General features: G+C 37.7%; 2 protein-coding genes across 3 annotated transcripts in view; both read right to left on the reverse strand.

Annotated features, from left to right (window-relative positions):
• LOC139133119 (coiled-coil and C2 domain-containing protein 1-like) overlaps positions 1-838 on the reverse strand; it is a 37,776-nt gene extending 36,938 nt beyond the window's left edge. For both annotated transcript variants that reach the window (XM_070699536.1, XM_070699537.1), the window contains exon 1: positions 675-838. In XM_070699536.1, coding sequence (XP_070555637.1) covers positions 675-731 — 57 coding nt within the window. In that variant the 5' untranslated portion in view covers positions 732-838. The remainder of the gene's footprint in view (positions 1-674) is intronic.
• A 16,087-nt stretch (positions 839-16,925) lies between these two features.
• Positions 16,926-26,884, reverse strand: part of LOC139133122 (histone deacetylase 1-like) — a 54,447-nt gene continuing 44,488 nt past the window's right edge. Inside the window, exons 9-15 of the mRNA XM_070699539.1 lie at positions 25,473-25,581; positions 23,840-23,898; positions 23,373-23,444; positions 22,727-22,873; positions 21,942-22,041; positions 21,576-21,652; positions 16,926-20,704 (exon numbers count right to left, since the gene is read on the reverse strand). Of these exons, the coding sequence (XP_070555640.1) occupies positions 20,562-20,704; positions 21,576-21,652; positions 21,942-22,041; positions 22,727-22,873; positions 23,373-23,444; positions 23,840-23,898; positions 25,473-25,581 (707 nt within the window). The 3' untranslated portion in view covers positions 16,926-20,561. The remainder of the gene's footprint in view (positions 20,705-21,575; positions 21,653-21,941; positions 22,042-22,726; positions 22,874-23,372; positions 23,445-23,839; positions 23,899-25,472; positions 25,582-26,884) is intronic.

Genomic DNA, 26,884 nt, shown 5'->3' on the forward strand with positions numbered 1-26,884 from the left:
AGTTTGATTATGAACTTGTCTTGTTGATATAACTGGAGTGTCTTTCCAATATTAGACTATGGAGGTAGGTAATCATGGAGGGACTTTGGATCAATGGAGGGTCAGCAGAGATTTGATTTCTTGATTTGAACATGGAGGTATACACCCATCTAGTGTGGGTCTATAGCTGTGGTGGTTACAGACGGGATTCCTGCCTTACTGGCTGGTTTTGACTTTTACGACATTTAACCCCGCAGGTAACAGGAATACCGTCTGTAATCACCACAGCTACATGGACCAACACCAACATCCGTCATACGAAGGCTTTCGTACAGTCGCATTTACAACGATGGGATCGATTGTTCTGTCTTCCTTAAGGCCCGATAGGTACCCATGAGAGTCCGCGTGTGCTTTGTACATTGGCTATCGTATGCCCGGGATCGTATAGCCTAGAATTCTATTCGTCCGCTTGCCTCCGTACCTCCAGTGGGTCGGAGGTATGGAGGCAAGCGGACGAATAGAATTCTAGGCTAGGGATCGTATGACCGATGAGCAATACAAGTGTGACATTCTGTTACCGGTGAATAGCCCCGCCTAGCGCCTGCCTGAACGAACATAGGCTCTGGCGCTCTCCATGGTAAACACAGGGTTCACTCTGATGCTAGTGTGTAATTCGTAACAACGAAGTTTCTTGCCTTTTTGGCTGATTCATGCCGATCAGCACTACTGCGTTCTTTCTTCCTCGAAAACATTCCCGATGATGAATTGAATGGCTATTATAGTTATGACGGTTGTCCGTTTCGATTTCTAACGACGGAGATCCATACTGATGACCCAGCCGCCGCAAATTTGACCCAATCAGCTTTACCCATAATGCAACAGAAAGGGAATTCCTTTTGGGCGTATTAGTCGTACGATGGCGCTGTACTATGAAAACCCGGCGGCCAACCCACTTCAGCACTTTGATCACAATCAAGACCATATCACAATCCGAGCTTGCCTGGACCCTATGACGGCCTCCATGCCTCCGACGCCACCGTCGGTGGCACGGAGGCCGTAAGCGACGTATACGGTCTAGGCAAGATCTGAGCTAGCTGTGGGTCCATAGCTGTGGTGTTTTCAGACAGGATTCCTGCCTTTTACGGGCTGGTTTTGACTTTTACGATGTGAAGCTATGGAGCCACAGCTAGATCCGAGCTTGGATGTAAAGATCCGAGCGAAGAACGCTGCCTGTAGCCAGAAAGTCCAGTCCATGTAAATACCCACTATGGGGATTATGCCGCATGCCTGCCCATTCCATTCAGCAATTTTTGGCATGCCCTTCAGACCAGATATCAATTTTTCAATGCGTCGCAAAACCACTTTTTGGGAAGGTTATACAAATATTAGGCCTAAAATATGTGGTATCTTTATCACCACAAATGTAGGTTATCATTTTAACCAATCTACATAGTCTTGGGAACCCGTTCGCTTCATGCAGATAAGAACTGTGAGACCGAACAGAGTGTAGAGGAATTTTTCAAGTCAAGTGAAGATGATTGCATAAAATTTCATAAAACTGTAAGCTTTACACTGGTACGGTAGTACACATATAACAATATATGGGTGGAATGAAAAACTACATAATTATGTCAAAATATTCGACAATTTGCATATTTGATGAACTTTGATTTTAATCTCTAAAATGGCTGCACACAGACTTTAATGAAGTATTGGTTGTCATGTTTATCATAAAAAGTAGACATATGGAAATAAGACCTTTTGCGGTTTCATGAAATAAGCCACGATATTTGCAAATGAATAGAATTGAAAACTTGTGGAAACACCACCTTCATCATACGCGATATATGGCAAGCCAAGTGTTGCAAAATTCAAAAAACACATTTGTGTGTTCTAAGTTTTCATGTTTATGTTCTTAAAATGTATATTCATGTTCATAAAAACCATGTTCATGTTCTTAAAATGTATGTTTATATTCTTAAATTGTACGTTTATGTTCATAAAAACCATGTTTATGTTCTTAAATTGTATGTTCATGTTCATAAAAACCATGTTCATGTTCTTAAAATGTATGTTTATATTCTTAAATTGTACATTTATGTTCATAAAACCATGTTTATGTTCTTAAATTGTATGTTCATGTTCATAAAAACCATGTTCATGTTCTTAAAATGTATGTTTATATTCTTAAATTGTACATTTATGTTCATAAAAACCATGTTTATGTTCTTAAATTGTATGTTCATGTTCATAAAAACCATGTTTATGTTCTTAAATTGTATGTTTATATTCTTAAATTGTATGTTTATGTTCATAAAAACCATGTTTATGTTCTTAAATTGTATGTTCATGTTCATAAAAACCATGTTTATGTTCTTAAATTGTATGTTCATGTTCATAAAAACCATGTTTATGTTCTTAAATTGTATGTTTATATTCTTAAATTGTATGTTCATGTTCATAAAAACCATGTTTATGTTCTTAAAATGTATGTTTATATTCTTAAATTGTATGTTTATGTTCATAAAAACCATGCTGTTATTCAAACTTTCATGCTTATGTTCATGAAGGTCATTTGTTTGTTCATTGAACAAATTTTATGTTCATTAAAACACTGCTTATGTCCATATCTCCCTGTTAACACTGAGGGCGCTCTGGAGTTAGCAGCACGAGACAGCTATGGCGGCGGACATCAGCAAGTTACACCGCATACAGCGAGAAAAGTGGGCTTTACGTGTGTTTAAAAGCAAAGCTTAGCATATCGTGGATCTAGACAAGTAGAGCGTGCTCGAAAACGGAGATCGATTACAAGTTTGTGCTAAATATCGCCTGTTCTCGGCGGAGAAACTGCACGCTCTCATTCGGAGGCGCAACCAGCGGTTTAACGTTGTGAATGTCTACGCACTTTCAAAGTCCAAAGTCAAAGGCTCAGGCTGTGTGGTTACTAAATATCGGCGGAGAAACTGCACGCACACCTACAGTCACCTATGGTCGGTCTATTCCGCTCAGCGACTATGCCCCCATAGACGTGTGTACATCTCCTTCTCAGGCATATGTACACATGTCTATGAGGGCATAGACGCCGAGTGGAATATTCCGACCAAAGGTGACTGTGCTGCACGCTCTCCGACTCGTGGCAAAACCACCGGTTTGCCTATGGCATTTTGGCAGTCCAAAGTCAAAGACTTAGGGTGGTTGTGGCTGTGGGGGCACTCTGATTAAAATCTGATGTAGAGAATGGTCCGTTACTGGTGAGAAGAGGACCGAACAAAACAGACCTAAGGGACCGTTCAGTTTTTACGACCGGGGGGGGGGGGGGGGACTGGCAAAATCCTATACTTTATGTATTACCCATGATCCTCTTAACGGGCAGACGCCTTTGGCGGCCCACTCTAATTAGGTTACTTCATGCAATGGCCATGATCGACCCTCTATACCGCGGGCCGCCTGCGGCGGCCCACTACAATAAATTGACTTTATTGTAATACCCATGACCATCTTAACGGCGGACGCCTTCAGCGGCCCTGCATGTTCAGTAAAGTTTACTTCGTGCAATGGCCATGATCGACCCTCTTTTTACCAGCGGGCCACCTTTGGTTGCCCATGAGAATAAAGTTGACTTTACGTAATGGCCCATGACCGTCTTAACCGAAGGGCTGCCTTTGGCGAACCACTCCAATAAAGTTTACTTTATACAATGTCCATGGACATAAGTTGTCTATGGAAATGAAGTTAAAAATTGCCTTACAGTCGTCCTAATTAACAGACGTTTGCATGGATGTGGCTGAGAAGTTTGTGCACTGGCATCTCTGCTACACGAATCAAGTGTGCCGCGTACCGGAGTTAAAATCCAAACGGGTAAATTTGACATATGGGTTTTGGTTATTTTTTAGCGGGGGAGGGGGGGTCATCAATTTTTTTCGTCTGACAAAGGGGGGGTCATCATTTGTGAAAACAGTTCTGTTTGCCAGAGACTGAAGACAAATGAATATACAGGAACGGAAAAGCTGTGACCTAGCTTCTTGCGTCATTTCTCCAGCTGCCAGCTTCTAATAAAAAGCCGGAATATGGTATGTTTATCTGTCAAAATGGTCATTGAACTGAGGTACATTAAAACATGTTTCTGTGATAATAAAGGATGAATTCACAACAGTTCAGTTTTGTCTCGATCCTGTGAAAATTTTGAGAAATTGATGTGCGCCACGATGCAGTGAAGTGCAATCCGAGAGGTTCTTAATAATTTAAATTTTGTCTTTTACCCAGTAAAACTGTTAGAAGACCCAAGGGGGAGAGCACGAGAGGGGGGTCCTCGCAGTGAAAATTTTGAGAAATGGATGTGTGCAAATGTGCAATCTCAGATGTGTTTCAATTTATTTCGCACAAAGAAATTGAGTTACCCCGCCACATTTTGAGTAATGCCCCCCTGAAGTTTCAATTTTTTTAGTGACCCCTAACCCCCTCACATTCTTCCGAATACATGGCGAAACACCGGTGAATCGATAGTGCTTTGACCCGGTATGTGATCCGGTGTGTGGTGTCATATTATAATCAACATGACCAAGCATCGATGTAAGTTCTCAGGGAAGATGTTATCTTTTGTGGTCAGAGAAACAAGGCTCTCACATTCTATTTCATTATATTGTTGTTCCTCACTTTTTCATTGTTAACTTGTTTATCTTTATAACATATTTATATTGAGAGAATTAATATATTGGTTTTAACACTAGTTTATTGACTCCTGTCTTGTGTTTTAAATTTTAACAATTTACAGAAGTCAGATAGTCCCCTTTAGATAGTGCCTATGCCATTGAGATATTGCAACAGAAATCCTCCAATGTGATTTCTTGGGTCAGAAAATGGAAGGAAAACATTGAGTGTACTGAGGTGTAAAGTAGACCTATGTAGTGCATGCTTATATCATAAGTGCTAGGGAAAAAACATAAGAATTGCTTGTGGTAAAAACATTTGCGCCGCCTATGGCGGCGCGCCGGCAAAGAATACATGAGAATAAGGTTCCCAAATTTTGCGAATTTCTGATGCATTGTGACAATTTTTTTTTCACTTCTGTTTGTTATGACAATTTTTTTCTCAGGCCATGACAGGATCATTTTTTTTCCTTCTATCTCACCTGGTGACAAATTTATTTTCTCAAAATCCTCCATGCCCCCCAGAAATCAAATGGTTCTCCCTTTATTGTATTAGGGTATTTTGTTGCGTGGTCCTCCCCTCACTTGTGACAGACCCATCTCTACATCGGATCAGAGTGCCTCCCCCAGCCCTGAGTCTTTGACTTTGGACTTCGAAAGTGCGTAGACATTTAGGCCTACAACGTTAAACCGCTGGTTGCGCCTCCGAATGAGAGTGTGCAGTTTCTCCGCCGAGAACAGCCGTATTTAGTACAAACTTGTGATCGATTTCCGTTTTCGAGCACGCTCTACTTGTCTAGATCCACGATGTGCTTTGCTTTTAAGCACACGTAAAGCCCACTTTTCTCGCTGTATGCGGTGTAACTTGCTGATGTCTGCCGCCATAGCTGTCTCGTGCTGCTAACTCGCTAACTCCAGAGCGCCCTCAGTGTTAACAGGGAGATATGGACATAAGCAGTGTTTTAATGAACATAAAATTTGTTCAATGAACAAACAAATGACCTTCATGAACATAAGCATGAAAGTTTGAATAACAGCATGGTTTTTATGAACATAAACATACAATTTAAGAATATAAACATACATTTTAAGAACATGAACATGGTTTTTATGAACATAAATGTACAATTTAAGAATATAAACATACATTTTAAGAACATGAACATGGTTTTTATGAACCTGAATATACAGTTTAAGAACATAAACATGATTTTTATGAACATAAACATACAATTTAAGAATATAAACATACATTTTAAGAACATAAACATGGTTTTTATGAACATAAACATAAATTTTTTGAACACAAACATGAAAACTTAGAACACAAAAATTGTTTTTTTGAATTTTGCAACACTTGGCTTGCCATATACGCGATATATCTGAAGCAAGTTGATAACGACACAAAGCACCACGTGAAAGACAATGAAAACATCTACGGTGACGAGATCTTGGGTTCCAATATGCTACAGATAGGCTTAAAGAGAAAGTGAAACAAACCGGGAAAAAAACAGAAGTAGTCTATATGGCATAAACTTAAGTGGCAGGAAGCATGTGACTGGAACGTAATCCATTCATTGCCCATTTTAACCTGAAAGATATTACTTCCTCTTTTACTATTGCCGGTTTAAATATTGGTTTCTTTACATAGGGGAGCTAGATAAATCGTTTCACAGTAAATCCTTGGTAAAATATATCATTCCTCATGCGTGATTTTGTTCGAAATCTTAAGAATTGTTAAAATGTAACGTCAATATCTCTTGTATTATTCATACATAAATTTATTCCCTTACCGATAAAGCATTAATATAGGCACTAAATAACCTTGAAATCTTCGTGAATAATCTAAAATTAGTTTTAACAAGTGAAAATAGTACCAATGCATGCCAGAATGAAATTTTCTTTAAAACACAACTACAGGTATTGAAAAGGTTGAATTGCGGAAACGCCATTTCCTACTACGCCGACTTGACTCGTTTATTTGCAAATTAATCCCATTGACTGGCTTGTAATTCTCCCTGTACAAATGAAAAATCCAACTCTACTGTGACCAAATTTAAGTTTTGAAACAATTTCGATACAGTTAGTTACTTACATTGAACTTGTACTCCAGAACCAGATTTTCAAATATATGTGGTATGAAAATGGGGGTTCTAGCTCGCCTTTCATATTACAAATTTTCAAATTACGTATTGAAATCTTTAAAAAATCATGTTATTTGCGTACTGACAAAGATAAAGACAAACAAACGCTTATCTTGATTTTTTTTTTCATCCGGTAAGTTTGGTTTGAAGATGGACATATTTTGTTTTGATTAAAAAATTATCGACTATTTCATCCATGCATGGAAAATGTAACCAAAAATATATTTCCATATCTAAAATAATTGATTTCCATATTTTCGTGAGGTGGGAATTAGTTTATGTCGTTGCCTTGTAATATCAATACTAGCTTATTCTGGTTAAGTTATACGAGTTTCGATAGATAACAGTTTTGGTAGACAAGCGCGGCTAAATTTAAACAATTTGTTACCTTTGAGTTTTAACACTTTTAAGTGAGGAACATTGCAAAGGTTGACTGTCAACAATTCATCATCAAATCTAAGACCCATTTTATTCATAACCAATTCTCCAAGAGTGAATATATTGAACTCAAACTCAAAAATTTATTCAGAATCACGTGTCATGTAGGAGTGCTTTAAAATGTAGTCACTTTGTGGAAGAAAGAGCTGTTGAATCAAGACGATTTTCCGACAAATCTAAAACCCCTTTGTCAAGCACATCTAACCCATTCGAACTATAAGATTAAGTATTCTTAATTCTTGAAGATGTTCGAATTAAGGCAGTTGAGTTGATTAACTTCATTTGGTTTTGTGATATAGGTTCAGTTCAGTTGGACTATTTCGCTATGCATTGATAATGTTCTCTCCTTGTCTCACACATTGCGACCAAAATGAAAATCCTGAATCGTTTAGCGATTTTAACAAAGGGGAGAGGTGTATTTTTATTTTTATTTTACCACTCTGAGCCATTTCCACAACAAAAACTTTTCAGTCAGCTAAACATTCAAATACTGAAACTCATCCGGAGCAAGATGGCTTAAACTTTCCCTTACACACTCAAACACACTTTTTGCTTACCTGGACTGAACATCGATATCAACCTTTTGTAGTTAAAGTCCACTATAACAGACTACATGTACCTGGATTTGATTGTTGAGAAATTGCCAATGATTTACAGGACCTGAAGACTGATTAGATTTGACAGTGCACCTGAAGGTATGATAGGCAGCATAGTTGGAGACAGATTTCATGTTGTCAAGCTTTGTCAGCTCTCTGAAAGAGTGTGGATGTAACTGGGTAATAAATGTAAACGAAAGCGCGCGAGTATTTCCAGCTTTTTCAGCAGCTCAAAGGTACGTATCCTTGGTAATATTGTCAATTGGGTTTCCTCGCGGCAATAAAATACGTAAATTTTGTAATTGTACATGATGAAATAAATCTGGATATACACTGTTGTTGCCAATATTCAGCGGTACGTAATTTCTCCTGACCATAACACATCTTATGTGACTTTTGGATATGGATCATTCTTGTTTGGATATCCTTTCACGGCACGGGAGGAGTATTCTAGAGTAACTTTATTAGACAGTCTTCAAGTTGAAAAGGGCTCGGTTCCAATCTCTCTCAGTGGACTGTAAACAATCTCTGGCCAGTGTCTCAAGCTGTTCTACATGTCATGAAGTTCTGAAAAGCTTTCAGGATCGAGTGATGACACGGGTTTGATTAAAACGTAGCTCTGTTAGGTTCTCGGGCAGTCTTCCTGTCGTGGCATCACCCATTATGTTTGATATGATACTCTGCTTGTACACTTTTCTAAGTGCGATGCTCGGTGCATAGTATATAATCTCAGATACGCCAATACCAGTGAACACGAGTTTTGGGTGGTTCTGTACGTGTGCCGGTTTGCATCATAAAAACGTCAAATAAAATGCATATGGTGTTACATCACAAAATAGTACTTCCCTTTATTCATATTCACTACAACATGGCCTAGTGTAGGCAAAGGAGGAAGTGAGTCTCTAGCAATGTTGTGAATTAACAAGAAATGGCGACTCTCAGACAACTTTTCTTCTTCCACTTTTACTTTCGTTTCATGTTCTTTTCTTAACATGAAGGTCTTATCACTCAGCATAATAAAAGTTATGCTGCCAGCTTTAACATCCACCGATTACGATTCTGATGTGGAAAGCATTGCACTTTAAGCCAACAGCAAAGTAGTCAGATTGGGTAAGTACCATATGAACTATAATTGATGGTGACTATCTTTCTTTATTTTATATCTAAGATGTGTAAGATTACCGAACTGGAACATACCAAGGTGTTCATTTCCTGCCAGGTGAAGTTTCTCTCAGTGTTGAATGCTAGCTTTGAAAGACTGTCACACAAAAGCGTCTAAGTGAAACGAATAGCTTACTTAGCTCAGGGAACTTTAAAGCTGCTCGATCTGCTCTCTCAGAATTGAGTGGATTATTCTTGAAATCTATCTTTCTAGTCACTCTTCCATTGAGTATCAGTGGCCTGATAGAAAAGGTGGTGTTTTTCAATCAGGAAGCTTACGAGAGTTTCTACTGCCTTGTGATTTTCCCCGTAACATTGGCAAGCTTCCAAAAATAACCAAATCATATTCCCCGTCCGTCCACTGTGCCCTTTCTCCAGTTTTCTTGAGCAAGATACTGAAATTCCCCACCACTTATGAAAGATAGATTGCCCACGCGTTTGTTCAACCTCAGCTGATGCGGAAATAAATTTACTCGTCAGCCCGCCATGGAGTAGTTTTGTTAGCTGCTCCTGGCCTGTCCGTCTGTTTGTTCATATCCCAAGAACAGCGTACTTGATCGAAGCAAAATCTCATGAACACACGTAATTTGGAAATTACTTTCAATGATTTATCAGATTTTCGTGTCTGTTTCTTTCATGGTAAAATTAAGTTATAGAAGGTTAAAGTTTTTTGACAATGGTAGAAAATGGAAAACTCGCCCTATTTTTTGTTTAACTTGCATAAAGCAGAACATCATCTACAGGGCCGACTCTACGCGATGGACCTTGAGGTATTTGGTGGAGGGGGGCCTTATATAAAGGTATATGGAATAAATAGTCCTAGTCTTTATCGATGATAAAATCACGAACAGAAAGAAGAAGATGGCAATCTGATGCAAAAGAAAAATCTACCGGAGGTTACCTGCTCGCCTTACCATTTTCATTACTAGTTTCCCTGTTCACACACAGGAGATAATGTCGAGGGAATGTCTGCCTGTGCGTCCATCCATGGACTTAACATTTCAATTTTATTAAGAACCGCTGATCAGATTGAAGCGAAATTTGGCACTCAGATGTACTTTGGAAATTGTGAAATCTGATTAGTTTTTTTGTGGGTTAAAATTAATGAGTATTTCCATATAAATGATTTCAGCAAATTAGGCGATATCTAAAAAACCGCCGGCTTTGATTCACAATACATTTAAATCTCAGATCCAATATGGTAGGATTGAAGTTTGGTGGGCGCGGCTTGCAATATTATGGGTCATTGGCATAGTAAGTGATTCGAGTCGTACCACCATTTTATGAATAGCTGCATAAAATGTGTTGAAAGGTAGCACTACCATATCTTATGAATTTGCTTGCAGATGTTAATTACGGACCCATATGGTAGATTTCAAGGCCAAGAAGAAATTTTATGACAACGGCACTGGTCATATGCATATTAAACAAATTTTCCTAATTAGGGATATATCTCTGGATTGACTTTTACCAAAGTTGACAAAACTTGGTATGAATTGGAGATACTATATTATAAGATTACTGAGAGTCGTTACGCACTTTCACATCAGCAAATTAATTATTTACATATTAAAATAAACTTTCCTAATTAGGGATACATCTCTGGATTGATTAGGCTGAAGTTGACGAAAACTTGCTGTAGACATTGAAACTACCATAATCCGTGGCATTTTTAGGCCAACCGAATTTGAATTAGGGAAAGCCATTTAGCATGTGTCACAAGCAAAATACTTATTTGCGTATATTAACGTTTCTTATCAGGGATATATCCCTGGACTCACCGGCCAAACGAAACAAAAATTGCTATGCTATTGACGTTACTGTGATATAACATTAATGAAAGTCATTTTCCGTTTTTACATCATCAAATTACTAGTTTGCATATTTACGGAACTTTCCTAATTTATGATAGATGTCTGGATTTACTAGACGGAAGTTGATGAAACTTGCCATGTCTACATTGAAGACAATCCGTGGCACAATTCGGCCGACCAATAAACCAATTTGCATTTTCAAAAAAGAAAATCGAAATGGAGCTAATTTTCAATTTTCAAATGGTTTTATCATCTTGATTATTAACTTTTAGGCCTATTTCTAAATTTAAAATCTTTGGGCTGAGATTGAAATATAGGAAACAGGTATATACTGCTGTGAGGATGGCACTTTACGGCCATTCAAATTTCCCTCTGACGAACTCTATTTCACACAATTTGTATTTCCGTTTTTTTCAATTTCCAATATACCAAATGTCCGATTTTCCCATTTCATTTGGGGCGTGGCAGCTGATAGTATCTATCTTTGGCCTAGGAATGAATCAAATTGTGACAGTTGTTTGCGCGGGCAAGTCGTTCAACGGATAGAGTAAGGGGCAGCATCAAAAGTTCAATATAATAAATCTAACTTAATTGCTTAAGTTTGGCCTGAGACCCCCCCACGCCCCCTTCTAACTTAACTGACCTAAAATTGAAAAAAATTGCGGACTCATACCCTGTACTAATTCTTTCAAACGACGTACCAATGTACCATTGAATTAAATAAAAATCGAAAACCGTTATAAAGTAACAAAAATACAGGTGACTGGATCGGTTTTAGCGTACAAAAACAGCCTTGAAATCGTAAAATTTGCCAAAAGACGTTAAAGTGTATGTCCCGCATAAATTCAAAGTTAATTTTGCTTAAAATGAGCCATGCTATATGATTTTGCCACCCCTACTTTATCAAATAAATGCATCACCCCAATGAAACGACGCGGTTAAATATTATTAAAATGCAATATGTTGTGCGACTTTGAAGTTAGCTGCCATTCGGGTCGTTTCGGAATTCGCGGGCATTGCCACCGGAAATGACGTAACTAATAGAATGTACGAGTGAGTGTGTTCACCTCGGCCATAGCGAATGCTTACCGCTGTGGCTTCAACATGGTGAGAAGTTACGCCTTTGGTGGCTGAAGTAACTGCAGCCATTGTCAGTTTATTGCATTTTAGGATGATGTATTAGCCGCATTTGACAAAATTACAAGAAAGGGTCGGAAAAGAGGCATTCAGACAAGCGTTTTCTGCGGTGCACATTTTCGAGTGCCGTGACTTAGAATAAACAGATGCCAGATGTACGGTAAGATAGACTTTAATTCGATTATGTAATCGCAATGCCGTACCAGTACGACCATTGTCACCAGAAAGCTTCGCGTGTATCATCATCAACTGTGGACAAGAGCGAGAACAGCAGCAAGACTGCGACAGGTTGCCCAAAACATGTCAAGGATGCGGGGGCCGCGGAGAAGTATGGCCGTGTTTACATCCCCCAAGACTGATCGCCGATTCAGATGCTTTTAATACGAAAGTGATTGTAAATAAATAAATGAATACAAGTACTAGATCTCATGCATGTGTGACTCTATAATTAGTAACGTTAGGAAATATCTAATTTTATATTCCTAAAAAGTTTACGTAGTGATTGACTGACTCTTTGCGAGACTGAACGATAGGTTGTGTATAATACAGCACGGCGCTGCCAGTAAGTGACACAACGTGTAGCATGCAAAGAATACTGTTGACGAAGCAGTCGCGTTGTCGTCATCTGTTCCCTTCTGCTCGACCAAGTATCCCCTAAAATATTTTAGCTTCTTTGAGAATTTCGCAGTCATGAAACAATGAACACTGTGCTTTATATCGCTGACACTTAATCAAGAAAAAAAACTGAGGAAGCGTAGCTGTTCACTCCGTCACAGAAATGGCCGGCTGAGCCGCCCGGCCTCGGGTGCCAGTGTGCCCGATATTTACATCATGTCAATTTTAATTTATCTTTTCCCGAGAATTGGCTAGACATGTCTTTACGGTCACATATTTTTAAAAGTGCCAATGTTCATGTGAGGTTTTATAACGCCAAACTGAAGATTTTGCGGCGAGAATACTACCTTTGGTGTTTATGCTAACATGACCCTCAGCCTGTTCCACTTCCAGCTGTTGATAGGAAAGATGTGTTATGAACGGTGGACAATTTTCAACTTGATCTCTACTACATTTATCTACAAGCGTCATGGCGTAATTCAAATTTTTATATACAGATTTTGAACGAGGCAATTTGTGTTGAGAAGTAATAATAAGGTGGGATGGCAACTCCAGACTTATATTTATATTTTGTTAGCTTGCGGTTGTGTGTACGGTAGTGCACTGGTGTGTTTGACTGTGGTCACGGTGGGCTTGTCACTGACGCGACGGTCAACAAGAGTTCCGCTCTTGTTCTCGTTTAGGTTAAGGTTCCGACTGTTAAAATTTGCAGGCCTGTAAATTCTGAACAGCTTTGTCATATTTTCTGTGACGATGATATTCTCAGTTGCACTGCTTTCACTCATGAAATTATCACTATCTCCATAGTCAATGCACGAAGTCACCATCACCCATTCTATTAGTGACGTCACAGCTACTTGCGCCAAAACGGGGCGAGCTCGGCAATTTCCGGAAAATGTCGCCATGATGGAAATCGAAAAGTGCAACTTTTCCCGTGTTTTCGTCGAAATAACATAATACAACCGTCTAAAAACCGCTCAAATAAGCTTCAGTTTGTATGTAAATGTTTGTTTTATTAATACCAATTTCATTGACAACCAGAAGTATAGTATATGCCCCAAGTCAAACGAAAAGTCTCAAAATGTGGCAGGACTCACACTTTAAATCGTTTTTGACTGCACAGAAATTACTTTGGCCAAAAACCCCCCACCCCCAAACTTAAGCAATTAAGTTTTTTTTCAAACATTGATCTTTTGACGTCGTCCCTAACGAACATACAAAGAACAATAGTGTTGGCGGCCGCCGGAAAGGAAAGTCGGATATAATCAGTTTGACCTGACCTGCTGAAGTTTTGCGCGCTTCCCGTCAACGTCGCAAACTGGAACATTGTGTAAGCTGTGACAGTCATCAGCCCAATCAGAGCGCGGCATCAACATTTAATTTTATCTGATCAATTTATTCAGCTGTCAATCTTTGTACGCAATGATGTTCTCCTCATAATCATCTAAGTAACCAATCATAGTTTTAATTCGTATGCCGGCTCACTTTATAAATTGCAACTGTTCCAACCCGATCAAAATCTTGACCTTAAAGGCGTTTGATATCATGTGTGAGACATCATCGTCTAACAGTTCGTTCAGAGATACCACTTGCCCTGGGCAAAACATTTTGGAGATGAACACCTATATCGCGGTGACTTCTTCCTTTTTCACCCATTTCTTGAATTTCTTGCGGCTGAAGTGCACGCGCACTCTACCATCGAAAGAACAGTTTTTTTCTTGTCTTCCAGTATGTGATCGATGTTAGGGACCGGCCAGTTTGTTCAGCCTCGCGCGCTCTGTACGTACGTGTGTAGTACACACACTCCAGAGCTTGCAGAAGCCGTCTGAGATAGCGTTCTACATTTGCACTATAAATCGGAAGAAAAAATGTTGATATTGCACTAAAACGGTCACTACTCTGACAATTTGTAGCTGTGGAAAAGCAGTTATTGTTGGCGTGGAAGCGTGCGCCGCTATGCGGGTCATCAAAAGGCGGGGTTGACCTTTTGATGACCTGCATAGCCACGCACCCTATCCCGCCAATAGATAGCTGCACAGCTAGACAATTTGATGTCCCAGTGAAGAATGTAAGATGTATAATGATAAGATTATCACGAAAATACCGCAAAGGATGCACTATGACATCGGCGCCGTGCATCACCCTCCGCTTCGCGTCGAGCGATACGCTACGCCAATGTCCTCGTGCATCCTTTGCGGTATTTTCGTAATAAACTCATATTGGTAAAGTTACGCGCCCAAAGGGCACGCCGAAATGAACGATGAAATTCATGGCTAGTACGATGCATTTTAGGCAAGTATGATCCCGTGTTGAAATTTAAAAACACACTGACCCCCTAATTGGGCATTACAAAATAGGTGACCCCATCACCAAAGTGAAAAACAGGGTGACCCCCATGAATCCACCGGCCTCCAAGGCCGAAGAAACTGACCAGTCCCTCATTCCCACTAATTTTTAAAAGTATCTTGTTCTAATTATCGTAAGCCCCGCCCCAGTACATTTGGTCACACTGAGATAAATGTTACACCTTAATTCCAATTCGATACAATTATTTCCGCCATAGTATGAAAAGATATTGGGCCACGCCCCAAATTAAATGGGAAAATCGGACATTCGGTATATTGGAAATTGAAAAAACGGAAATACGAATTGTGGGAATGTTTGTCAGAGGGAAATTTGAATGGCCGTAAAGTGCCATCCTCACAGCAGTATACACCTGTTTCCTATATTTCAATCTCAGCCCAAAGATTTTAAATTTAGAAATAGGCCTAAAAGTTAATAATCAAGATGATAAAACCATTTGAGAATTGAAAATTAGCTAAACTTCGATTTTCTCTTTTGAAAATGCAAATTGGTTTATTGGTTGGCCGAATTGTGCCACGGATTGAAGACACAATGATATAACAGTTATGAAAGTGAGGGTAAACAAACGATGTAAATGTAAAACTAAGTCAATGGTGAACTTTATTTTCATCCACTTTTGGAAAGGTCATGTTTAACTCCGTTGTGCTAAATTGTAGTCCCATCCAGCGGCTTTCTTGCATCTTACAGTAATATCTAAATCTCATATTATGTTTTCATGCATGTAAGGGGCCTCTTGGGAGTCTTTTTCTCTTACAAATACTTTGATCCGTCGAATTATATACACTCCATCTCCAGTCTTGGTCTTGAACATAGTGAATGAGACTAACATAACGCATATACCCATATACCGTGAATATAAAAATTCTCTCTGATAACAGTATTCTCTGTAGTGATTTTGAAGACCAGTGAAGTGCAACATACTTGCAGATGGTCATGAAGAGGGCATCAATATAGAAGTAATATCAGTGTATATCTGTGTGGTGCAAGATACTTGTTTCTTACTTGTTTGTGACGTTGAGATGGCAGTCTTGTTTAGAACGATAAAACACTGAAAATACAAAATCTTTTTAACAATCAATCAAATATTGTTTTGCCTTGAGGAGTAAACAAGGTTAACAAATGAATTACTAATTCACAGCAGAAGACAAAATTTACCTTGCAAGGAACAATTGTTAATAATATTTTCCTTATAACATCAGAAAAATTGCCTCAGAACACTCTTAATTATTTTTGCCTGACAACTAGTTGGTACTACTTGCAACCTGTTTCAAAGGGTGTGAATACAACCAATCGCATTTTAGTGTATCGAAAAACTGCTACTAACAACAATATAATTGTTGTGGTTCAACACTAATATTGATGTGGTCAACGGTTTTTCAATTTCATTTTATGACGAATGACTGCATCATATTACACTGTCAGATGCAGTTATCAGCTAGGCGGTAATAGAGGAATCAACTCCGTCGGCAAATTTGAACATTGTGGGTCAGACGAAGTCAAAACACCACCGCCCGATCCACAAAAACCGGCACCGGCGTCTGATTTTCTTCTAGAACATGATTGGAACTAATTTGGGATAATTGGATTTTCATATTTCTCAACTTTCTCAAAAGTGTTAGCCTAGTTGAATGCTGCAATAATGAAAATTACTCATAAAAACAAGTTTGTAACGTTAAAAGAAAAGCAGCTGAGATTACATTTGCAGATTAAATCGACATTACTTCACTATCCAATTACCCCGAATTAGTTCAAAGAGTGTTCTAGAAAATGTTTCGATTTTTGCAGACGGAGTTGATTAAATGTAATTAAACAATAGTTGACCACATCTGTTTAAGTGGCGTAAATCATAGGTTTTTATTTTTGTTCTAGTTTTTCAATACCCTAAAATGCAATTGGTTGTACAAAGTGGCTATCAGGGAGTGGGATTACTGTTTTATGTCAGAGCCACAAAGTAGAGGCACTAGGAATCATGAGAAACAAAAACACAATTCCTGTTCGGGTTAATGAAGGACAAACCACAATCTATCAATATCTCTTTCTAGAATATTTATTAAATTTTCAAAAAAGAAATCACTGAAGAAGTATTCTACAGAAAATAAAAAAAGATAACATTTCTCTCTTCCATCTTTCTTTCTCTCTCTCTCTAGCTCTAAGCTACTCTAATACAATACAGAAACATACTTTTCAAAGGTGAGGTGGAAATAAATTCAAATAATAGAGCTCTTGTCTTGCAAAACTGAGGCATATTTTCTGCTTATTCACTTCTGATGAAGTTGACTGGACTGGAATCGAGTGATCTTACTGCACTAAAGGAGAATGACAAAAAACTTCCATTACATTTAATTAAATAAAAGACCTTCATTTCTCAGTCAGACTTTGAAGGATGTGCCCTCCAAAACATTTTTAGCGAGTCTATTATTTTTTTAGGATAAATTACATAAAATCCATGCCTGTCCAGGTAAATATTCAAATTACCGGAAGTGAAGTAGGGATCAGTAAATTGGAGTTTTTTGAAGTAGACAGTCCTACTACGCTGATACATAAATGACATATTTACAGGAGTACCATGCCATCCACGGCTAATTTGTTTATACCCAAAGATTCAAAGGGTGTGGTTTGGTATTGGGGGGGGGGGGTGTTAAGAAAGATTAACAAAACATTGTATTTTCATGGAGACTAATGCATACATACTCTTGGCTGTAGCCACACTTTTGAAACTTTCAATTAAGGATAATCCCCTCTCGCCAACCATTTAGTCCCACAAAATTTGCTATGATGATCTGATTAAGATCACTATTTCCATTTCTTTGGTTTGTGTGTTGTTACTGAAATATTTGGTTTACTATTGATCCTTCTTTTTTTGTTTTTGGACATCTGTATTTTGAGGCAAGACAATTTTATAGATACCAGTCAACCGTGCATGCTGTCCTTCGCATTATTACAACCACATAAAAAACAATACAAAATGATTAATCTAATTAGGAGCAGCGTTTTTGCTTTGAGACCATATATCAAATCAGTATTTGCAACTTTTGAATCCATCAACCAGTTTGTTTCATGTATTTCACTTGTGCAAACACAAATGCTGCATTTTGAACTTCAGGATATTGCCAAAGTTGAACAAGTTTGCTGGTGGGACACAAATTCTCATAAAAAGAAGAAAATATTCTCTTGCAGAATAATTTATGCACATAATGGCCTTATCTTGTACACCTTGCTCCTAAAACTCAATGAGGCACATCCTTCTTATGCTAAAATGATACAATACAAAAAAGACGAAGCGATATAAATAGCCTTAAAGCCAAGTTCATTTCCAATTTTAAGAAACACAGACATGTTCTTTCAACTCTTCCAAGGTCAATCACTCTTCTTTCACTTTTTAAATTTTACAATAGCTACAGGACACACTATCAAAAACCTGACAATCTTCATCCTTTAACCTTTTCATACAGAATCAACCTGAATAGTGTTTTAAAGTAGTCAAACTTAGGGAAAAGGTTTGCCTCTTTGAATGAAGAATATCAATTGTGAATACAACTCTACGACACAAAATATGGGAAGGGGGATGAACACATATGCACCATGGGGTTGCATAGGACTGCTACAAATCTAGTTTGATTGGAGATGTTATAAATTATATATACACCAGGCAGGGTAAGCTTGTGAGTCAAAAAACTAAAACGAATTATGATATTTGTCAAAAAATCCTACGCTGATTAGACTTGATCTCCAAAGAACTCTGGCAGCAATCTTGTCTAAACTTTTGAAAATCTCGTACAATTGTCACTTAGGGTCAAATTGGGGAATGGACAAAGACATGTAAATCCTGAAATAGCTTTGATGACAATCATGCTTTGTAACCAGTGAAACTGTCACAATGACTGACAACGGATGCTTTGTGAGAAAAATGGTTGAAGTATAATTTCTAATTTTTTCTTTCTTTTAAATATATTATATATATCAAAAGGTACTAAAATCTTCCATAAAACAAGTGTGAACTTTTAAATCTGCGGCAACTGATGTATGAAAATTTCTTCCACCTTCCTTTTTGAAGGACAGGGGCGAATGTCAAAAATGGAAAGCACACCCTTTTTTAGGCTCAAACTCTTCAATGTCTGTGGTTGTACAGTGTATGTTATCAGGCACATGCGTGCAACACTTGAGTTAAAACATTTTCAATGTATGTAAAGGGCTGCGCTTGTACACAGCCACTTAAAACTGAGCATGGAGAACGATAGCAATACATGAGATACTTGCCTAAATGACAAATGCAGCATAGGCAGCAGTTTTGAATGAGAAAAAAAACAAAATCTTGACCTCCATTGCTTTAAGGTATAAAGTGCCTCGGGGACAGATATTCACTCTCAATATGTTACAATATGGTTCTGGTCTACTGCTTGCACGAGTCAATTTTGAAGCTCTGATGAAGATGTCTTATTTTTGTTTAATCAAAAATTTAACTTTTCCCTTATAGACGGAACCCAGGGTGGTGGCCATTTTGAATTTCGAGAGTCAGCAATTTCAAGTAATTTGTTTGTATGGTGCTCATATTTGCATGGAGAGACCCCCTCCACCCTACCCAATTTTCAGTCCTGATGTTGAAAGCGGATGGTTTAATTTCAATGAGTCAGTTAGGGTAAAATTTTACGCCTTTCAGGTTAAAGGTGTGTTCTACCTTAAGCAAGCTGGCATAAAACCACAGTTATGAATTATGGACAGACACTCATGGAGAGACGCATGCTACATGTGAATGCTGTTAGCATATCTATTTCATAGAAGAGTTTCAATAAGTTCTCTAAGGCGAACTACTTATATGCTTGTCGGGAGCTGCAACAAGGTAAGCACACTTTACAATTCCATTTGCTGTAAAGTACATTCATCAAGCACTTCAGTGAGCTAATTCTTCATCATTTATTTCTTTTATCAGAAAGTTACTTTACACAGATATTAAAGAGGAGCAACATGTGCCCTGCCTAAAATAAAAAGTGACAGACAGCTACTAATGTTTAAAAGCTTTCTCAGCCTTGTTAAATTTTTGAGGGTGTAAAGCTGCTCCAATAGGCTGTTGTAAACATTAACATTCATAGGGGAAAGTTAAGTAGAACTGAATCAATATGGTTGTTTTTTTCTAATCTCTGTCCGTCAGTATGCTTTCAAAGGGTGGAGTAATAACATTGCAGAGTATATATACAGAAACCATGGGGGCACTGGTCTCATTTGGTATGGTCACAATAATCATGAAGGAACTTTCGGAATTTTGACCTGGGCTATTTACATGTGAGAAGAAAAAGGTGGCAGAATAAGGAATGAAGGACCGGTACTGGGTGCTATATATGCTGGCTGTACGGAAGATAAACTCTTTCCGGACACAGATGGATAGACATGGTGGAAGCTGAAAATTACACTTACATACGATTGTCTAAAACAAAGAAAAAATTCTTTTGGGGATTGGTACAAACAAAGAGGTCATTGCAGTATCAAATTCATCAAACAAAGTGGATTGGAAAACGAGCTATAAATACAGTGACTCTTATGTCGATATTCTCATTTGCTTTTGGTCCTTCACCCCTAAGAGCTGTATAGGGAATAATGGATTGAAGGAAATGGGGTGAACTCTACGACAAATGGGAGGTGGCAGGGGTGCTAGGGGAGTGAGGAAGGGTAATGCTAATGTTCCATGGCTTCTTCTGTTGCCGGTGGTTTGGGTGCAGGTTCCTCTGGCTTGTCACTGACGAAGGCAGCACCCGGTGTAGGAGCAGGAATCTCTTTCAAATCCGACTTGGGTTCAGTTGTTGTCGAAGTAACGCCATCTGGAATGTTCAAGAGGGACCATACAAGAAATTACAAATCCTGTCATTGGTTTACTTGATGTTACAAGGCAGCTGATTGGGTGTTGTAACACTTCCAGTGTCTGCACATCCTGTTCATGATGAATCACAGTGCTACATCAACAAACTCGTTCCCCACAATATGGCAGTTAACCAATGTTACGGCAGACATGCCTTGAATTTTAACGCCTAATCAGCAAATCACCCAGCAACTTAGCTAGCAACATAGTCATTTCACTTGCCAACTCATGGTTTTCTCTCGACTGTGCAATTGAGCATTTCAAGCCATTTTCTGCATTTTAAAAGTTACTGACAGCGCGAAAATCCCCCTCGAAACACAGCAAGCAAATACGCCAATATGATGGTGACCAACGCTCATAGTGTAGTGACCTGTGAATTTGCTATTGTTTCTGCCCCTAAAATGTCAAGTCTGCCCCCTAAATTTGATAAATTGGGCAGAAATTGCCCCTTTCAATGAACATACAGAGAAAACACTGCCAACTTACAATAGTAATTTATAAGCCAACTTAGTATCATTTTTCGTATCAGTAAACTGCTGACACTTCATGCATGGGGGGAATCTTGCATTAAGTTTTTTGATATTAATAATTTACTACGGTAATAGGAGGGACTGCTTGTTACTATAGAACAAATAAACATTCAAAAAATATCAGAGGCAATATCCTGGATTACATCCCTAAAGATAAGGCAATGTTTCCAGCTACACTTGTGACATTTTTACTATTTATTGAATCCAAATAAAATAATCATTTCATTTGTGCCTATCTTGTCCATAAAACTGTCAGCATGTGTAGTGAAAGGGTAAAAGTTGGCAAGAATTATATCAACTCACCATCTCTCTTTTCTTGCACCTCCATTGGTTCAGTCTTGGCTTCTGTTTTGTCTCCTGCCCCTTCAATCAAAGCTTTCCTGAAACCAGACGTTACATATTTTCAGGACTGATAAATTTACTTAGTAACAAGGAATGGCCATGTGCTGATCATTAACTTTCATTTATTGGCATAGTCAAATATGTTTATTTGGCCTTCCTTTTGTCCTTGACAGTAAATCAATGCAAATGGTAAGTATGGTGCCCTTTGTTTCTATTACAATGCCAACAAACCAAGAAAACTACCTATACTCTCTAAGTCAATCTACAAATGCCAATGTGCCAGCAATATAGCAATACATGTAAAAGCTCTTGTGGAAATGGCCTCACCTTTCGCCATCGCCTGTCTCAGTGGGTGGGTGGGCATCTTTTTGATCCTCAGGTCTTACTTTGGATGTGTCTTCTTCACGTTCTCTCTTTACTTCAGGATCTTTTTGAGAAAGAAACAGAAAAAAAGATTACACACTGCATGTTTATCATTGCACTGACCGTCCTTGACAACTTTGAATTGTTGAAAGCCATAGCATACATTTTAGCCCTAAATTTGAGAATGGGCAACCCCTATAGATCTAGTTTTGTCATATTATTGTACGTTTTTCCATTTGCATGCATCACGTAGTGTAACTTTAAGGAAGTGACAGGACAATTGACTATTTCATTAAGTAAACACAAAGTTGAAGACGACTTTTTTGTTAAATTTGCTCTTCTTTGGAATACACCTAAGACTGACTTGCTACAAGGAGGAAAATCAAAACAAAGTAGACTCTAATGTAAGACCAATACTGAATATTTACAAATGTGTTTCATCTATACATCACAGATTTTTCTTTTGCGAAACTCTGGTTTTTGGTACATCATGCAAAATTACAAAGTTTTTGCACAATGTTCCCATTTCACTGCAGAAAAATGCAAAAAGATAAAGTTACTGGAAAGTGATTAGGCTACATTTGTTGTCATGATGTCTACACACACAAGAGAAATAAGAGAAGTTATGTAAATGACCATGAAAATATTTTATAATTGCATGCTAAACCTTTTATTATATTTCCTTGTAATTATCAGTGTCTCTTCCCCATTGAAAACAGAAAGGTTTTGGTTTTTCATTCATTTCTTACCAGCATCTTTCTCTTTGCCTTCTCTGTCTTCTTCCCGCGGACGTTTGCGTTTCTGTATATGAAGTCGTATGTCCCTCCTTCCATCACCTTCGTCCTCACTGTCTGAGAATTCTTCATCGCACGCTATGCGTTTATCTGAAGCACGTACTTTGGTGCGAAACAAAGAAAAAAATGTAGGAAAAACAATTAGAAGATGTACAAGGTTTTGTGTGTCTGAACGGTGCCATTCAAAGGCTTCACGAAAGAGTGTGAAACAAGCTGAAAACAATAAAATAAAGTGGATGGGGCTATGTGACTGGTCAAGCATGGGGAACCAGATTCAAAACATTGTAACCAGCTGTATTAAATGTAATTCATTCACTAGTAAATTGGTGATGAAATATGTCATTCTGTGTGTACGTTTGTTGTTGAAACGGAACATCTCAAGAACTGTCAGAAAGAAACGTCAGGATTTCCTGTATCACTCTATATCACTTTTATTCTATACAGACATGGTATCCATCTCATCACTTCAGACTCTGATGAATAGACCAAAGTCTATCATTTATTTTGAGTGGAAATTGTACCAATTAATGCCAGTGACAGATTTTCACAAAAACCATGAAGGCATGTTGAAATTTACAATGTTTCAGAAGTCTCCACATACTTGATATGCGTTTATCCTGATCTTCTTCATCTTCTCCATCACTGTCTGCTGGAATAACATCTTCTGGAATGGCTACGTAGGAATAAAAAGATTTTTTGGAGCTTTTCACACAGGAAGTAAAAAAGGTGCAACACCTCTTCCAATTGAATGCACAGCATTTCATTGATAGGTGGAAACTTGAAGATTTTGAATTGATCAGTTCTGTGAAAGAGGATGCAGTTGTATGCCGACACAGACTTACAGCTGGAGATTCATGGTTTTGGACATGGAAAAATCAAAGTAAATTGCGTGCCTTTTAATTATTAGTGATTACCACCTCATAAGTAACTTATGCTGGTAACTCTAAAATTGTTTCCTATGGCAACAAAATTTGTTAATTAATGCTATTTATTGGCAACTAGCAAATTCTCTCCTGTACAAATTGAACGTCTAAACTAGGACTACCTTCAGAGTACTTAGATACTTACGTTGCATCTGTACTCCAGGAGCATGTGGAATCATACGAAGATTTTCAAATAACCGTGTTCTGTGAATAGGAAAACATTCATATCTCGGATCACAAATTTCTAAACCTGACGCATTGAAATGTCAAAAAAAATAATTTGCATACTGATATGAACAAGCTCACATTATCAGCCTACTAGACATATTTTTAATTAGACAGTATCTCACCAAGGATGGCCAGTATTTTCCCTAACCAGTTGAATAAATTCTTTGCTAGAATTCTGTTATATAAATATTACAAACAGCTTCACTCTGCTATGTAGAGAATAACAAATATTGACACATGTATTGATGAAGAAGATGGAAATCTTTGGTAGCTCATTTCAGGATGGCCTGACCAAAAATGGCAAAAATAGTTGCAAAAATACATAATTGAAGATTTCATTATAATTTGTACATATCACATTAAGACTATCCCTAAGAATATGTCAACCCAAGCAATCAGACGAGTAGTTTTTTGAGAAAAATTTTTGGCCAAAAGATGGCAAAAATTGCCCCCAAAATACAAAATTGCAGATAACATCATAATTTAAATATGTTATATTGCGATAACCCCTAGGAACCTGTATAACAACAAGTCATCATTGATGACACAGTCCCCACTTGTTTAATGGGTACTTTGATTACAAGTCCTTGGAGAGGATAGAGAGTCCTGTCCATTAATTGGGTCTGTGATTAAAGACGAGTTCTGATGTGGTGGAAACGTTAAAACAATGTGGGCTGCCACCCTAATTACAAAACGTCATCAAAGCTATAAGCCTAGTAGTTTTTGAGAAACAAATTTCTTGACCAAAAATTGTCCCAAAATTACTTAATTGTTAATTTCACCATAATTTGAATATATCACATTTGGATCATCCCTTTGAATCTGTATACCAAATATAAAAGCTATCAGACACATGATTTTGGTGAAATGCAATTTTCACCAAAAATGACAAATATGGCCTGAAAAATATAAATTTGCATATTTCTGCACAATTTGTACAAATCTGAAATAGGTCATCCCCGGGGACCTATATCCCAGATATCAAAGCTGTCTGACCTGCAATTTTGAAGATTTTTAAAGATTTTTTAACCAAAAATGACAAAAACTGCCTTAAAATATAATTTTGCACATCTCATCAGAATTTGAGTAAATCTAAATAAAGTCATCCCAGAGACCTGTATACCACATATAAAAGCTGTCTGACCAGCCGTTAAAGAGAAGAAAATAGCAAAACTAGCCTCAAAAATACAAATTTACATATTTCAAAACAATTGGAACAAATCTGATTAAGATCATCCCTGGTAACCTGTAATCCAAATATTAAGGGAATTGGACTGGCTGTTTTTAAAAAGCTTAGAATGTAAAATGTTGCCAAACAACAGACGCCACTGCCACACATTCACCTATCAGATAAGCTTCCTGTCACTGACAGAAAAGTCAGACTGCTCTGATTTTATTATCAAATGATTAAGCCTACTGCTGCTAAAAATATACATTATTAAGTGCTTAAGTATTATCGCAAGTGATCTTTACCCACTGTATCATTATAAGATTACTGTTCTGGGATTTCCAAATATTTTTTTGACAGAGCACAATTTCTTCTCACTTACTTGATTTTTTCCAGGTACTCTGATGTGTTCTGATTGGCCATGTTAGATGGACTTATATGGAGCTTGAAGTCAGGTCCAAAATATTCAAAGTAGTCATTATATGGCAGTTCTATGTAAAGAGAGGAAAAAAAAATAGTGGTAGTCACAAAATCAATTAAAACAAGCAACCTTTTATGCTTTCAATTCCTGCAATTCTTACTGTATGATGTTGCAACAATCTTTCTCATAATGTATTACCGTTCACACTGTAACAAAACAATTTACTGCCGGTATGTAGTTTGGTCACCAGTTCAAAGACATAGTCCATGATAGAAATATTGAATTCAACTTATTGCAATGGAATTATTCATCTGAATGTCTCGTCCTATCTTCAGCTCAGCTACAAAAGAACAATCAGTGCATAATTACAAAAGCATATATCATTGTAAAAATCAAGTTATCCATCAGGGAAGGGTGAATTCTTCCCCATCGTTAAAAGGGCAAATGCCACTTAGGCGACAGTTTACCCTTTTTAAAGAATAGTATCAATGACTTTGTGGCTACATTTTGATCAAAATTAATGTAAATAGCCATCAGAGAAGCTGTTTCAAATGAGTTTCAACAAAACAGCAGGAAAAGTGGTCTCTGAAAATTTACATCTGCAAATTTCATGATCATTTGAAAAATTCTCAATAACGTCATGCCTGGAAATCTGACCACCAAATTTTCATGGCTAATCCAACAAAGGTTGCAGAGATATTTGACAAGAAAGAGAATATCGCCCTAAAAATTTAAAGCTATTAAACAAGGCACCTGGTGAGAAACTCATCTAAATAATTTACATATTGTTGAAGGTAAAGGAACAAAATCAAATTTTAAGTTGTTAGACAAGTAGTTTCAGAGACGCTTTTAACACATCACATACCAAATTTTATTCTAATTGCACATACTTGAATGAAACATTGCCAGAAGGGCAAGTACCAAATATCTCAGCAGTTGGTTAGTTCTTGAAGTTTTGATTATTTAACATTTTCACCTTTTCATGACTTACTTGCATAATTTGCAATATTTTGAAGCAATATGCATGGTTGATATTAATCAAATCTTCCACTTATGACACAAAGTAAGAGCATCAATGTCGCAATTTCTAAGTTTTTGCACGGGATGAACATACATGCAGACATGTCCGGGTACACACACAACCAATACACACACCGACTCCCCACACAGAAACACACATTCATACATTAGCACATGGAGCTATAAATATTATCGGGGAAAACTATTTTTCTCGAATACTGAGTAGAAAAAAACAAGTGAAACTCTTGCTTTATGTTGCATTTTAACAGTGAATTGTGTACATTAACACATTCACCTGTTCTTTGATGAACACAAATAAACACCTACCGGTACACCCATATACAAACATGATT

This window comes from Ptychodera flava, chromosome 5 (assembly GCF_041260155.1).
Source record: "Ptychodera flava strain L36383 chromosome 5, AS_Pfla_20210202, whole genome shotgun sequence".
Lineage (NCBI taxonomy): Eukaryota > Metazoa > Hemichordata > Enteropneusta > Ptychoderidae > Ptychodera > Ptychodera flava.